The sequence below is a fragment of the Coenobita brevimanus genome, chromosome 67, assembly GCF_032717465.1.
Source record: "Coenobita brevimanus isolate Jiangsu-jjx chromosome 67, ASM3271746v2, whole genome shotgun sequence".
Taxonomy (NCBI): Eukaryota; Metazoa; Arthropoda; class Malacostraca; order Decapoda; family Coenobitidae; genus Coenobita; species Coenobita brevimanus.
The window spans coordinates 18,796,744-18,810,342 of NC_137020.1; the positions used below are offsets into that span (position 1 = coordinate 18,796,744).

Consider the following 13,599-nt stretch of genomic DNA (forward strand, 5'->3'; position numbering starts at 1 on the left):
ATTTAGTTAATAATATACTCGTATATGTTAAACCAAGGTGGCAGCAGAGTCGCATTCATTTGTTTTTCAAGACGTAAGAGATGCAGAACAAAAAAATTGAAATAAAGCCTTCTCTATATTGTTGAGGCTAAAGGCAGGTGATATAATATATTCAGACAAGGGGAAGCCTACAGATAATATTATTTGCTTGTGGTTAACCTGGAAATTAAATCTTAAAAAAATTTCCTTAGAGTTGTATATACACTAGTGAATGTGACACTTCGCAGATTGTAGAATGTACTGTGGTATCAGCTAAAAAAAGCTTTTAATTTGTCCCAGAGTGATTGTTTTCAGCTACAGGCTATCATGTTGTCAAAGTACAATACACATTTTTCAATTTACACGTCATTGCTCTGTTAAGTACGACCTCCGACATTTACCCTTTGTTAGTTTATCTAACCTTTTGACAGCTTATATTTTAATACACTGGCGAGTCATAGATTCTGCTCATCTTCCAGTTCAACTCCTGGCTGATAGGAAGTCTTAGCCAGTGTGTCACACGGAACGAAGACACGTTTGCCTGATGTTAAGGTGGTAGCTGGCACTATACTGTTTACAGCACCTACATACTGTATGTAGGCTGTTAGATGGTGGTACCAAGGTTTGCTAGACTGCACGAGGAACAGTTTCTTAATGACACCGTTACTCAGGCAGTCTAGAAAAACTGAACCACAAACAAGTCTTCGTTCGGTGAGCACCCCTGGCCCCGACTCCTTCCAAGCAAGGGTAGGATTGGACAGGGAACAGGAACTGTGGCTCATGAGTGCACGTGTTATAACCTCATATATTCAATTATCGTTTGTACAGTTGGCAAAACCTTGTGCATTGTATAAAAGCATGAGTAATAGAAGTTTAATAAATTCAGTTATGCTTTGTAAATTGGAAAATTAATGGTCAGTTAATGGAAAAGACTTAGGTATGACTTTTAGCTTTCTTTAGGTATGCATCAGTGAAATCTCTGGGAAGTATTGGGCAACGCTTAGGTCGGCATAGTGACCAGATAATATATTATGTTCTGTGGAGCTGAAGCAAGGCCTCTAAGATAAAATTTTTGTGCAAAATCAATCCGTTTCAATTCATAGTTATGTTTTAGTTTCCCTGACGGACATCCAGTGTCTAGTAGCTGAAGCGAGAATAGTGTAACTTACTTCAGGTTCGTAGTATTGAGATATGTTTTTATTTTGAGTGCAGATTATCGTTTGGCTGTACTTCATATGATTCCACCCCAACGCTTAGGCGCCAATTAGCTTTTTATATTTTAGTGAGGTAGAGTTGGAGTGAGACTTGGAGGCCCTGCTCTGGCCAGTGCCCTGTGGCTGACTTGGCTACCTGTGGATGTTACGCCAGCAGACGACCCAACACAATGCCTTCTCTACAAATGGTGAGAAAGAGAGAGACATCAGCATTACATACAGTATACTTGAACACACACACACACACACACACACACACACACACACACACACACACACACACACACACACTGAAGTTGCCGCATAAAAGTAGCCGTTAGTAGCCTACGAGCTGCTTACCCTTTTCCATTTAATCCGTTGACACAATTTTTGTACCTTCAGCCGATTTTATTTGCATATGGGGAGATTTCATGATAGGGAGTTAACGAGGGAATATATATATATATATATATATATATATATAATTTTCATCTGAGCAGAACAAAATCGTCTGAAGGTTGCGATAACAATAAGAAATTCTTTACCAGATTAATGGGGTTAATGAACAATACACGAGATTTACTTCAAAAATACCTTTAAAAATATACATTTTTCTTACATAATTCACAGTTGATTCTTAAATATTCTTAACTTTTTCCATTAACGGATCCAGCGGGGGAAGAGGTGGTGGACGGGGGTGTGGGGTGGAGGAAAGAAGGAAAATGGCTTCCCAGCAATACTGAGTGAACATACCTGCTGATTGACTTATACTCGTAGATACATAATGCATATGAAAAACAAAAATGTGAGTGAAACGGAATTACCAGTTAAAATATGCATCGAATAATAATAATAATAATAATAATAATAACAATAATATTGATAGTATTAGTAGCAGTAATAATAATAATAATAATAATAATAATAATAATTAATAATAATAATAATAGTAAAATGCCTTCTGAGTAGCCATGTGGACAAAACAATACCATTTTTCATTACATCGTTTTTCTCTTAAGGTGAGGCGGTATATAGGTAGCTACAACACACAGACGGGCATACTGCTTTAGCGTATACAATATTTGATTGTCAATAGCCTTTCTTTTGATATTTCTGTACTAGTTAATTTCTGAACCTCCCCCTCCCCCCTCCCCAGCAAGATGGCCTCTGGGTCAGCCCGTGTACTACGTATTTCGGGCAGTATTCCCTTTGTCATAGTAGCTTTATTTTACATATTATAATTAAACAGTATGTACATCTAACTCTTGCACTTTCCAGATGAATTTATTCAAGTTTTCGGAGACTTCAGGAACTCGAATAATCAAATTTATATGAATTTGGTCCTTCCAGCGTTCAATAATTCAGCTGAAGAGAGATTTTCTGAACTGGAAAGGTTGTACACTGCCTTCGTAATCCCCTCACTACTACAGTGTTCTCGTAAAAATAAAATCATCTGATCCTACAGTAATAAACAGAAAGGTCCTCAGTTACAGAATATATATATATATATATATATATATATATATATATATATATATATATATATATATATATATATATATATATATATATATATATCCCACTTTGTTACTGACTATTTAACTACTTAAGCCAGGGAACTATATGTTGGTTCGCACGTGAGGGGCCGAGCAGTAGTGTATTATTACTATTATTACTCTTAGATAACTTTAAAAATTACCTAAACTTAGCAAAAGAGTTGAGGGTCAGCCAAGGGGTAACACAACTGGGTAAACTTAAACAATTTTAATTCGATTTAGCCAAACCTGGAAGAAAGGTTGAGGGTGAGGCAAAAACGAAATTAGTCTATTTTCAGAAAAGCCCGATAAGGTCTCTGCAAGGACAAAATTCGACCCGTGTGTGTTAGTATGTGAAAAAGTATGATAGTTTTTTTTATCTGATTTCGACCAACTTTGGAGGAAGGGTTGTGGGTCAGCCAACTGGTTGAACTATTATTATTATTATTATTATTATCTTTAATGGGTCAGGGGTCAAGGTGACATGGCAAGGTTAACTTAAGCAGTTTTTATCCGATTTAGAACAAACTTGGTGAAAAGGTTCAGGTTAAAACAAGGATGAAGAAATTAGATTTTGAGAACAACCATTCAGAGGTCAAGATTGTGGAGTAAGGTCAAAATTCGACGTGTGTGTGTTGTAATAATGTACTAATATTTGGTGTTTATCTGTCTGTATTGTGCTTGCCTGCACTAGTTTCAATATTATTATTATTATTGTTGTAACCAAAAGATTTCATTCCACTTAGGGATGGCGTTTCGCAGTGAAACATAACTTTTTATTTATTTTTTATTTTTTTCAAGCTTTGGAGTAGGTCACTATCAGATAAGTATTTTCACTTAAGGAGTAATGAAGCGGTAATGGCGGCTATATCTAACCCATCTATTTCGAAATGTTTCTTACGCCGAATCAATAGTCTGGTGGTAACCAGAATATCTTAGAAAATTCATCGTAGTGAAATTTGGTGTAATATGTAAGATAACTCAAAGAAAGAAGTGGTACGATATTTCCAGTGCCAGCAAGGACACGGCTGGCAGGACAGTATTCTGGATGGCGCAGGAGGCTTCGTTGTACTGTACCTCTTTCTGTCCCAAGTAGCTTGGATATTACGCCCTAACGTCACTTGTATGTTACTCGTATAATTTGAATATCGATATAATTACATCAATAACACACAAGTGGATACTGAACACTGAGGTGTAATGTGCAGAATAAACCCCATAAGAAAAAAGTGTTACTAAAATTCCAGCGACAAAAATGCGGCCTATCAGGAAATATATTCTTCATTAGCATATCGGCTCACTAGTCTTCACAAATTAGTAGACTAACTTACACAGCCTACAACTGGTATATGACAAGAGCTCAAGATTGGACAGGAGGACAGATCATTTGTCATCAACTCCGGGTATGCAGAAATGTTACAAAGTAGAAACTGTACCTTCATAAACTCGCGAGGTTTTCAATATAAACAGTTTAAGACATCATGTATTCAAATCTGATAAATTGTTAAAGATAAGCAGTAGTCTACTTTTATCTATTTATGTATTTTATTTATTTATCTAGTTATTTCTTGTCTAGCACTTGACCAGCTATGAAATTAGTGGGTGTGGATTCCCCTCCTCCCTCCCCATCGGCATATCCCTGCATTCATACAAATAAAGAATTTTTAATATACCCCTGTCGGTAATATCTTCATTACAATTCCTAACATTTTCCACTGATTAAATCGCACCTAATGTAGGATTATCATTAGTAAAGCAAGTGTATCATCTATACTGGCGCGCATCCGTTCAAGATTGTCTTAGCCAACTATGGTTAACAGTTTTAGTAGTAAGTGATTCAACAGTTTGATCAGTAAGGTGAGTGATAATGATATGTGATTATTGACATCAGAGAAAATTATAGCACAAGTTATCCTTATAAAAAAAGTTACCCATATATGCCCATGTACTAATGGCAGGGCATTTGTAGTATTTCATTCCTTCGTTTAACTTCTTCACATCAGTGACGGTCACCTCTGCCACGCAATTCCAGAGATCTTTGTAGAGATTTTATTGAAAGACTGTACTAAGAAAGTAATGTGCATGAGGTAAGTGTGCTATGGTGTGTGTGGGTGTACTGCAGTTATGGCATGGTGGGCTGTTTGTTTGGCGACACTGGAGCCTAGAAGGGTGATGGCCACAAGGGGGTGTGCATATGGGAAGAATGATTTTAAAGAATAAATATTTGGTGAGAGTTCATGAAGGGCGCTATGGTTTTGGATGGCTGAGTTGGCTATAAGTTTTTGTATATGTCTGTAATGTGTAGTGCTGGGTGTAGGAGAAGGGATGTTCTTAAGGCATTCTGTTTACTGATGGGAGGTTATTAATTTTAGTTTATTTGTTTATGTTTGTGGTGTGAAGCTTCCTGTGCTGACACGGTGGACTGAGTAAAGTATCTTTCATGTTCATGTGGCTGTGATCGAAAGGACTTTTGATTTTTTATGTAAGTGACCTGTATTTGTGATCTTTGTATACCTTATAATTTTGAAAGCTTTAGGTTATGTTTTTTTTTTAAGCTTTTCCATACTTGTGGCTGCTAAGGAGGGAACCCAGTTTGGACTCGTGTAAATATTGTTATGTAAATGAACAACTTATTGACTAATCAGTCATTCATTCTGTTGTACAGAGATTGTGCTTTTAGGGCATCACATTACTAATTTGTCACTGCATATAGTACATTAAGTCTTATGTTTTGAATTTATTTATGCATACTATGTTGTTTTTAAAATGGCATAAATAAATAACACAAGATATGAATGTGAAGCACGTAACATAAACCGCTAATGAAGATGTACTAAGCCTCCCAGGTGCACGAGAATTAAGTAATTAGTCAATCGTCAATCGTAACTTGTTAATTTAAAAAATAACGAAAGTCCTGGACATACTTTCAGTCTCGTGTTCGAGATGTGCTGTACTGTTGTACTTGTGCTGACCTGCAATTGTGATGACATGTAGATATGGTGACTTGGAAATGTATTAACATGCGATTGTATTGTTTAATTGTTTAAGTGTTTACTGGTGAATACACTGCATTTATATGCTGACTTACAAACTGTTAAATCTGAATATTAACTTGGGAATATGTTTACAGTATAACGTTCATGCGTTATACCTACGTCATACCTACGAATTTGTTAACTTGGGAATGTGTTTACTTGCGAATGTGTTTACTTGGAGGTGCCGTTGTCCGCCATAGGGAGTGTGGCGCTGCCCTTGTGGACCTCCTCCTCGTCCTCACCCTCCTCCATGACCCAGTACTTGGCGTCCTCGTAAAGTTCCTCAGTCTTCAGGATGGCGAAAGGACGCAGGCGGAGCAGAGCGCCTGGGGCAAGGGAGAGAGGGATGGTTAGTACTGGCTAAGGGAGAATAAGATGAAAGATACATAATGGATGGTTGGTGTAATGCGGTGATGGAACTGTTGGCCTAAATTTTGAAATACCTGCACTTGCGCTTGACATCCATTGCCCACAAAGCAGTTATATTCGCAATATATATTTTTATTATAATATCTTCGTATATCAGGTCCCGAAGTCTTGCCTATTCCTCCTAGGCCACCCTGTAGCATTTTCAGTCATGAAAAACATATTGAAACACAAAATACAGCACTGAAATACTACAACGCATTGTTCAACCTCTTCCAGCAATCTCATGTCACTCACTAAAGTAACAAAATGTAAGCTGCCTGATTTTTAGTGAATCAAAATTACCAGGCACACCGAAACATCCAGAAAACTATCGCTCAACTCCAGTTACACCGAGCTTGGGCTGTTGACAGTTCTTTTGGCGACTACAAAAGACAGCCATGGTTCCTGCTCACCCTGTTAGCCTTTCCTGGGTGGGGAGGGGAAAGTCTTAGTCAGAGTTTCACACTGAAGGAAGACCTGTTGCCTGGTGTCAAGGAAGTGATTCAAAGCTCTGACAACCTACGCAGGGAATACTTGACAATGACTCAAGCGTTCAAAAAATGATTCGAACTACCAACAACAGCTTCTTGTTCGATGTGAATCTTTGGCTATGACTTCTTTTCAGCCAGAAGTAGGGACGTGCATCATCCACTCAGTCGATGTAGTCCTAGCTTTAGGAGTCTGAACACAAAGTGGCAAGCCAAACGGCTCCCTTGTAGCCCACAAAGTCAACTACACTGGGTGTTAACAATGTAACCACATATCTGGCTGTTTAGTAGGTTAACACGGGCTATACCGATGTGGGTTACCTATCTGTACTATAAAAACAGTTGTTTCTCTCTGCATTGGTGTGGATGTGCACCCGCTCATGCACGTGTGTATGTGTAAACTTGTAATTCATCCTGCTGATGGAGGGTGATGGCTGGGTGAGTAGGCTGGTTGGCAGATAGGTGGAGTGGGTGAGGAGGATGGATTGGGTGGATAGGTGGGTGGGGATGAGTATGGGTAGCTGGGGTGGGTAGGTAGGTGGGTGGGTGGGGTAGCTGGAAAATTGGTCCAAAGGAATTAAATCCAAAGGATGAATAGATCCATGGTAGGAATAGGTCCATGTGGAAAACAGATCCAAGAGGAAGATGTCTGGTGAATGGAGCCAAGTATGAACATAAGTCCAGTGGGCAGAGGTACAGCAGATCCACTGAGGAAATAGGTCCATACATGGACTCAGTAGTTTACCTTGGGGAGGAAATAGATCCATGAATGAAAATAGTTCCAAGAGGGAAAATAAGCCACTGGGGGAAAATGGACCCATTTAGTGTCGGTAGCTGGGGCGCTCATCATCCACTCACTCGATGCAATGCTGCTCTCGGGTGTCTGCCCTTTCCTCTCCTCCCTCCATTCCTTCCTTCCTCTTCTGTCTTTCCTTACTTCATTCTTTCCACGTCCTTCTGCCTACGGGTGACTTTACACTCCCTCTTTTGTCTTTCTGTCCTTCATTCTTTCCTCTTCCTTCTCCCTGTGGGTGACTCAACACTGAGTGACAAGCCGAATGGTCTCCTGTACACCAGGAAACCATTTACTAGCTGGGTGGTAATCACATAACCATATTTTGGCGCCTGGTGGTTTAGTGGCAATTACGGCGCTCCAATCGGATTGGGCCGGTGAAGGTTTATATCCAAGGGGTGGTTGCGGTTTCTTGCTTAGGTAATGCCACTCAGGGATGAGTGAGGCTGGTCACTCTCATCTTAAATGTCAGGACCAACTTGCCTAGCCCCAGGCTCCTACGCTCCTCATGGGGCAACGTAGGATTGGATGACGGATGGATGCATGGGAAAAAGTTTCAAGGTGGGAAATAGGTTCAGGGATAAATATATCATTGTGTGAAATAGGTTCATGTGGAATATATCTCCTTGAATGACAACGGGTCCATGGGGTAATATCGGTTCATGGGGGAAAAGAGGTCCATGGAACAAGTAGGTCCTTGGGGAAGAAAGGTCCAAGAGGAAAAGTGAGCCCATGAAGGGAAAGCTGTCAATGCAGGGATAGGTACCTGGGGGAAAACAGGTGAGTGGGAGGTTAACATCTACGGGGTGTGGCCAGAGAGGAGTTTATTTGCTAGTAAGTGTGTAAATCCGAGGGACAGGTGGGATTCATAGCTCATATGAAGCTACTCGGAACCAGTCACTCACCATTAAATGTCAGGACTTGGTAGCCTAATCCTGATGTCACATGCACCAGTTTCTTGCATGTACAATGTACCCTGTGCAGTAAAGTACCCCATAGCGCGTCTCTGGTCTTTGAGCATATAATCTTAAATAGGTGATCTGCTAGGACAGTCAGAGGGACAATTCGATTTCTGTTCATACACTGTCCCTCTGTCTACCAAAGGAAAACCAGCTATTTTGTCGTATATACCCAAAGACAGGGATGTGATAAGGATTACTTTGTGCATAAGGAACTTTGTGCATGCACGAACTTGGTGCATGTGTCACAGGGTTCTTCGGGTCCTTATGGGGAAACAGAGGCTTAGATGATGGACAGAGGTACAGGTAGAGGGTAAGCAGGAACTACGGCTCACATGTGTAGCCTACTTAAGCTGGGGATACTGGACCACATGCAAGATCTGACCTTAGGGCCGTATTCTCCCTAGCATTTCTTCTTTATTAATTTTTTTTGCATATATCACGTTAATAGTTCATTTTATGTTATCTATGTAATCAGTGTCGATAATAAAAATACAGAAACGACTTACAAGACGGTATTAAGGTGTAATATGCCAAATAAGCCGCTAAGGAAGAGGTGCTAGAAAGCCTCCTATGATGACAAGAATACTGCCTTTTGTCCTGAATCGAATGTGTAAATGACCACTTCGATGCGAAATACCTACAGAGCATATTACCATGGCTAACGACGGACGATTTTACTGTGCCTAAGGAAAACCTACCGCACATAAGTATTATAAATACGTAAGTAAATAAAAAATAAAATGAACGGTCTCATGTGTGGGTCAGTTGCAGCCTTCGTTTCCAGCTCCCAACAGACAATAGTACTGGTGACAGCATTAACACTGCAAGTTAACATTGCCACCACTGACTTCATCGTCGGCAATATTCGAGCATTATATTCCATGGTTGACATGTTGGCCGAGTAAAAAAATTTGGTATTTTAATAATAATAATAATAATAATAATAATAGTAATAATAATTCCAGTGTTTTGGTATATTGTTTCTCCAAAGAATTCACCGCTGCCTGAGACATATTTGTACCTTGACAAGACACGTTTGCACCTTGACAAGAACTGTGACATCATTCATATACTGTATAAACTTCCCTTGTGTCCAAGGGTTACCCACTTACCCGTCAACAGCCCTCCCACCAGAGCGAAGGCCATAGTCACCACCAGAGCTAGGATCTGCAAGGGAAAGTAGTTATCAGGTACTATTAACTCTCTCCTGGTCGCCACAACTCTGGCATTAAATCACAGCTAACACCACACGAGTTTCTTAAGACGAGAGTGAATCACAGGAGGCTGGGAGTGTTAGTACTGCCACCATTAACCCTCTCATGGCCAGGAAAAAGTCTACCATTATAATCTTAACGCCAGACGATTTTATTTAGCGTAATGTGAGGCTTAGGAGGCTGGGAGTATTATATCATTCACTCCAATGACGCATTTCTAATTTTATATGTGCTTATCTCTGATGATTTTTATAAAACGCACGGGGAACGACTTCAAGTGAAGGGGAATGATGGAGGCTGTTATCTCAACGACTTCAAGTGAAGGGGAATGATGGAGGCTGTTATTTCAACGACTTCAAGTGAAGGGGAATGATGGAGGCTGTTATCTCAACGACTTCAAGTGAAGGGGAATGATGGAGGCTGTTATCTCACCCCTACAAACTGAAGCCTCCCTTAAGCTGAAACATGTCGTCTAACAGCAGCAGAGATCAAATACAAATATGTGTTCGGTCTGGAGTGGTTAATTATTTTTACGATTGACTTCCTCAATACAACAATGACTTATCTGTTGTAATATTGTCTACAGACGATTTCATTCAGCTTAGGAAAGACCTACCTTTATGAATGGGTTAATGAAGGCTATATTATTACATCCGGTTCGCCAAATCTCTCGAAAGTTGAATAAAATCGTCTAAAGACAGCAAGAGTGGAATAAAAAATATGTCACAGGGCTGAAGGGAACAACAGGTGCCTGTAGCATTGTAGAATTTCCGGGGATCATTTTGTTCTCTCTCTCTCTCTTTCTCTCTCTCTCTCTCTCTCTCTCTCCAGTTGAATTAGATGATGTATTTTTGTATTTCGTGCTGTGTTTTTGGTACCTCTGAAGATTTTACACAGCTTAAGATAGATTTCTCGAACTGCTGATGTTAGACGCAGCCTTCATTCACCCCTGCACTGGAATACGCCTCCTCTTAGCTTAGTAATATCGTCTGGTGGTGGGAAAAATAAACTAAAAAAAATATCCGAGTAAGAGAGTTAACACTGATTCTTCTCTGCTGGTAAATAAATGAAGACGAAAGTATTGATTAAACAGTAATTTCCACAGTTTAACCAGTTCAGTCCCATAACGCATTTTTCCAGTTTATTTTTGCTACTTTCAGAGGATTTATTTCAGTTTAGGGTAAGCGTCTCCTACTCAAGGTGTCAGCTTTTCCATCTGGTGAAGTCCCTGGAAGGCTGAACAAAATCGCCTGGACGTGGAAATGAAAAAAAAAAAAAAAAAAAGAAGAAGAAAAAGGAGTGAAGGGGTTAACTGATGCTCTTCATGGCAGTTTTACCAAGACTGGAATTTTCAGCTATATTTCTGGTCGATATCCTGCCTTTAATCTTTTCAGTCCCGTGACGTGTTGTGCCGATATCTTCCTGCTTTTTCCAGACGATTTTAGTCATTTTTGTAGAACTCTCTTGTCGAAAGGAAGTTAGGGGTTTCTCCTGTGTTGCGGTTACGGTTCAGTCAGCATTGTAAGGGCCCATCCTGCATCGTTTAAGCATTTCGTACTCCCACTGTCACACCCACGCCCACACCAACAGACTGACCGTCTTCACAGCACAGGATACCAGTTGGTGAGCTTCCAGTGGAGCGCTACTTATGGGACAACTCTGTATTTTATGGTGTTCCGCATACCACTTTTCAAAGCAAAATGAGTGTTTGGTACTCCTTTCTCTCAGTCAGATAAGTAATGATCGTCAGCCAAGGATGGTTTGTATCGTACTTGTGTGAGAGGAATGAACTCTACTCTGTTCGCATTAGTAAGGAGTGATATTGCCACCTCTTCTCCTTAATGATTGTGTTGTCGCATGAGATTATCAATGAATTAGGGTACTAGTCATGAAGAAGTGTTATGAGAAATATATACAGCCATAGTACTGCCTTATTCTGCCGCTGACCTATGGAAATTTGTTGCAAAAGGACGAATATATCCTTCATGTTAAAGTCAATTAACTACCGTATAGCAATATTGCATTGTCTCATACCTGACAAACATGTCTACCACCTTTCAGCTTAGTTTATGGTCAAGTGTAGTCTGAATATAGAATGAATTTGACTTGTAACCAATGAGACTCATTCCTAAACTCATAACTAAGGTTCATCAAATTTCCAGCAACCACAGTTTAATTTACGAATTTTGAAAATCGTCCAGTTCCATCAGGTGAAAACAAACCAGCCATTGTGAAAACTGAAAACCCAACGTGTAAAGTACTGTACACTAATGTCAGTGTGAAGAGCCATGAGAGTTGTCTGGCCAGCCTGGGCCACCACCTGGACCCACCCATAATGGAGACTGACGTATAAGTAAACAATATTAACCACTTCACTTCCGCTGCTCACTTTCCATTTCTGTTCTTGCTATGTTCGGACGATTTCAGTCAGCTTGGGAGAGACTTTCCAGACTGATGGGGTTAGATACAGCCTGCATTAACCAGTTCGGTATGAGAGCTTTTTCCTGAACTGAAAAAAGATAAATCGTCCGGAGGTAACTAGAATAAACTGTAAAAGGCGTCATCGTACTGAAAGGGTTAAATATAACTTATGAAATCTTGTAAATGTAGAACAAGGGGACAGAAGAACAAATAGGCAATCTACACAACATAGGCTTAACAAAGTTTATAAATACTGTACCTGGTTGGTGGCCTGTGCCCCAGCGCTGATGCCGTAACCGGCTGCAAGGTCTGGGGACGTATTATAAAAAGAACTTAATTAATTACTAAGGTAAATACAAGTGGCATTGCTAGTACATTATTACTAATTGTAGTTGATGTCTGGTCGTGTACATATATATATATATATATATATATATATATATATATATATATATATATATATATATATATATACACCAATACACCAGTCCTGTATGAGACAGCCCTAGCATGTATTCAGTATGGACGAGGTGTGTGCGGTACGTAGGAGGACTACTGGGCCTTGAAAGCAGGGTGTGAAGCCTATGCCCAGAGTCGGTCACACACACACACACACACACACATATATATATATATATATATATATATATATATATATATATATATATATATATATTACTCAGCTGTTGTTATGAAGTGTTTAATAGCTGCATGCGTTAAGATGAAAGCATAAACAAGCATTTGCATAAACAAATTAAACTGAAATAAGTGTATCAATGATGAACTTCGGAGATTTGCAAAAATAACCAGACTCACAAGTTACGCTCAATGTTAATTATGACTATGACAAAATACACTTCAGTATTTAGTAGTTTAGTCGTGAAGTGTATGGTAATTACACGAGTACAGATTAAAGTACAGCTACCTCCAAAAACTGTCGGTGCAGTGTGGGTCCGATGCCATCCAGAATGATTCGATAGTGTGACATTAACAGCCTCGGACAAGGACTGACCAAAAGATGACGACCAAGGACCGGAAAAAGGACATGGTAATCGGAACTTGGAATGTAAGGGGAGCGAATGATGAGGTGAAAGAGGGAGAGATTGTCCAGGTGCTTGAGGGTGCGAAAGTTGATGTATGCTGAATAACTGAAACGAAATGGAGAGGTGAGAGTGTGAGAGAATGAAAGTATGGATGGTGTATATGTGCAGGAGTAGGTGAGAATGAGAGGGCAAAAGAAGGAGTACAGTATGTATAGTTGTGAGTAAAAGATGGAAGAAGAGCATAAGAGAGTATGGATCAGCTGGGTCAAGGATTGTGTGGGTAAGATTGAAAGTTGGAATACAAATGTGGGCGATTGTGTGTGTGTATGCGCCAACGCAAGATCGTGCAAGCAGAGTGAGAGAAGAGTTCTGGACAAATGTGGACGTGTGCATGGAAAAGTATGGAAGGAATGAGAGAGTGTTTTTGATTGGTGATATGAATGGTAAAATAGGGAATGCGAAGGTGGATGGAATAGTTGATGAGTGGGG

The 13,599-nt window shown here is 39.8% G+C and overlaps 1 protein-coding gene across 1 annotated transcript in view; it reads right to left on the reverse strand.

Annotated features, from left to right (window-relative positions):
* Window positions 1–1,132: 1,132 nt before the first annotated feature.
* LOC145405524 (ammonium transporter Rh type B-like) overlaps window positions 1,133–13,599 on the reverse strand; it is a 152,860-nt gene continuing 140,393 nt past the window's right edge. The window contains exons 11-14 of the mRNA XM_080276867.1: window positions 12,327–12,376; window positions 9,545–9,599; window positions 5,941–6,107; window positions 1,133–1,411 (exon numbers count right to left, since the gene is read on the reverse strand). Coding sequence (XP_080132993.1) covers window positions 5,953–6,107; window positions 9,545–9,599; window positions 12,327–12,376 — 260 coding nt within the window. The 3' untranslated portion in view covers window positions 1,133–1,411; window positions 5,941–5,952. The remainder of the gene's footprint in view (window positions 1,412–5,940; window positions 6,108–9,544; window positions 9,600–12,326; window positions 12,377–13,599) is intronic.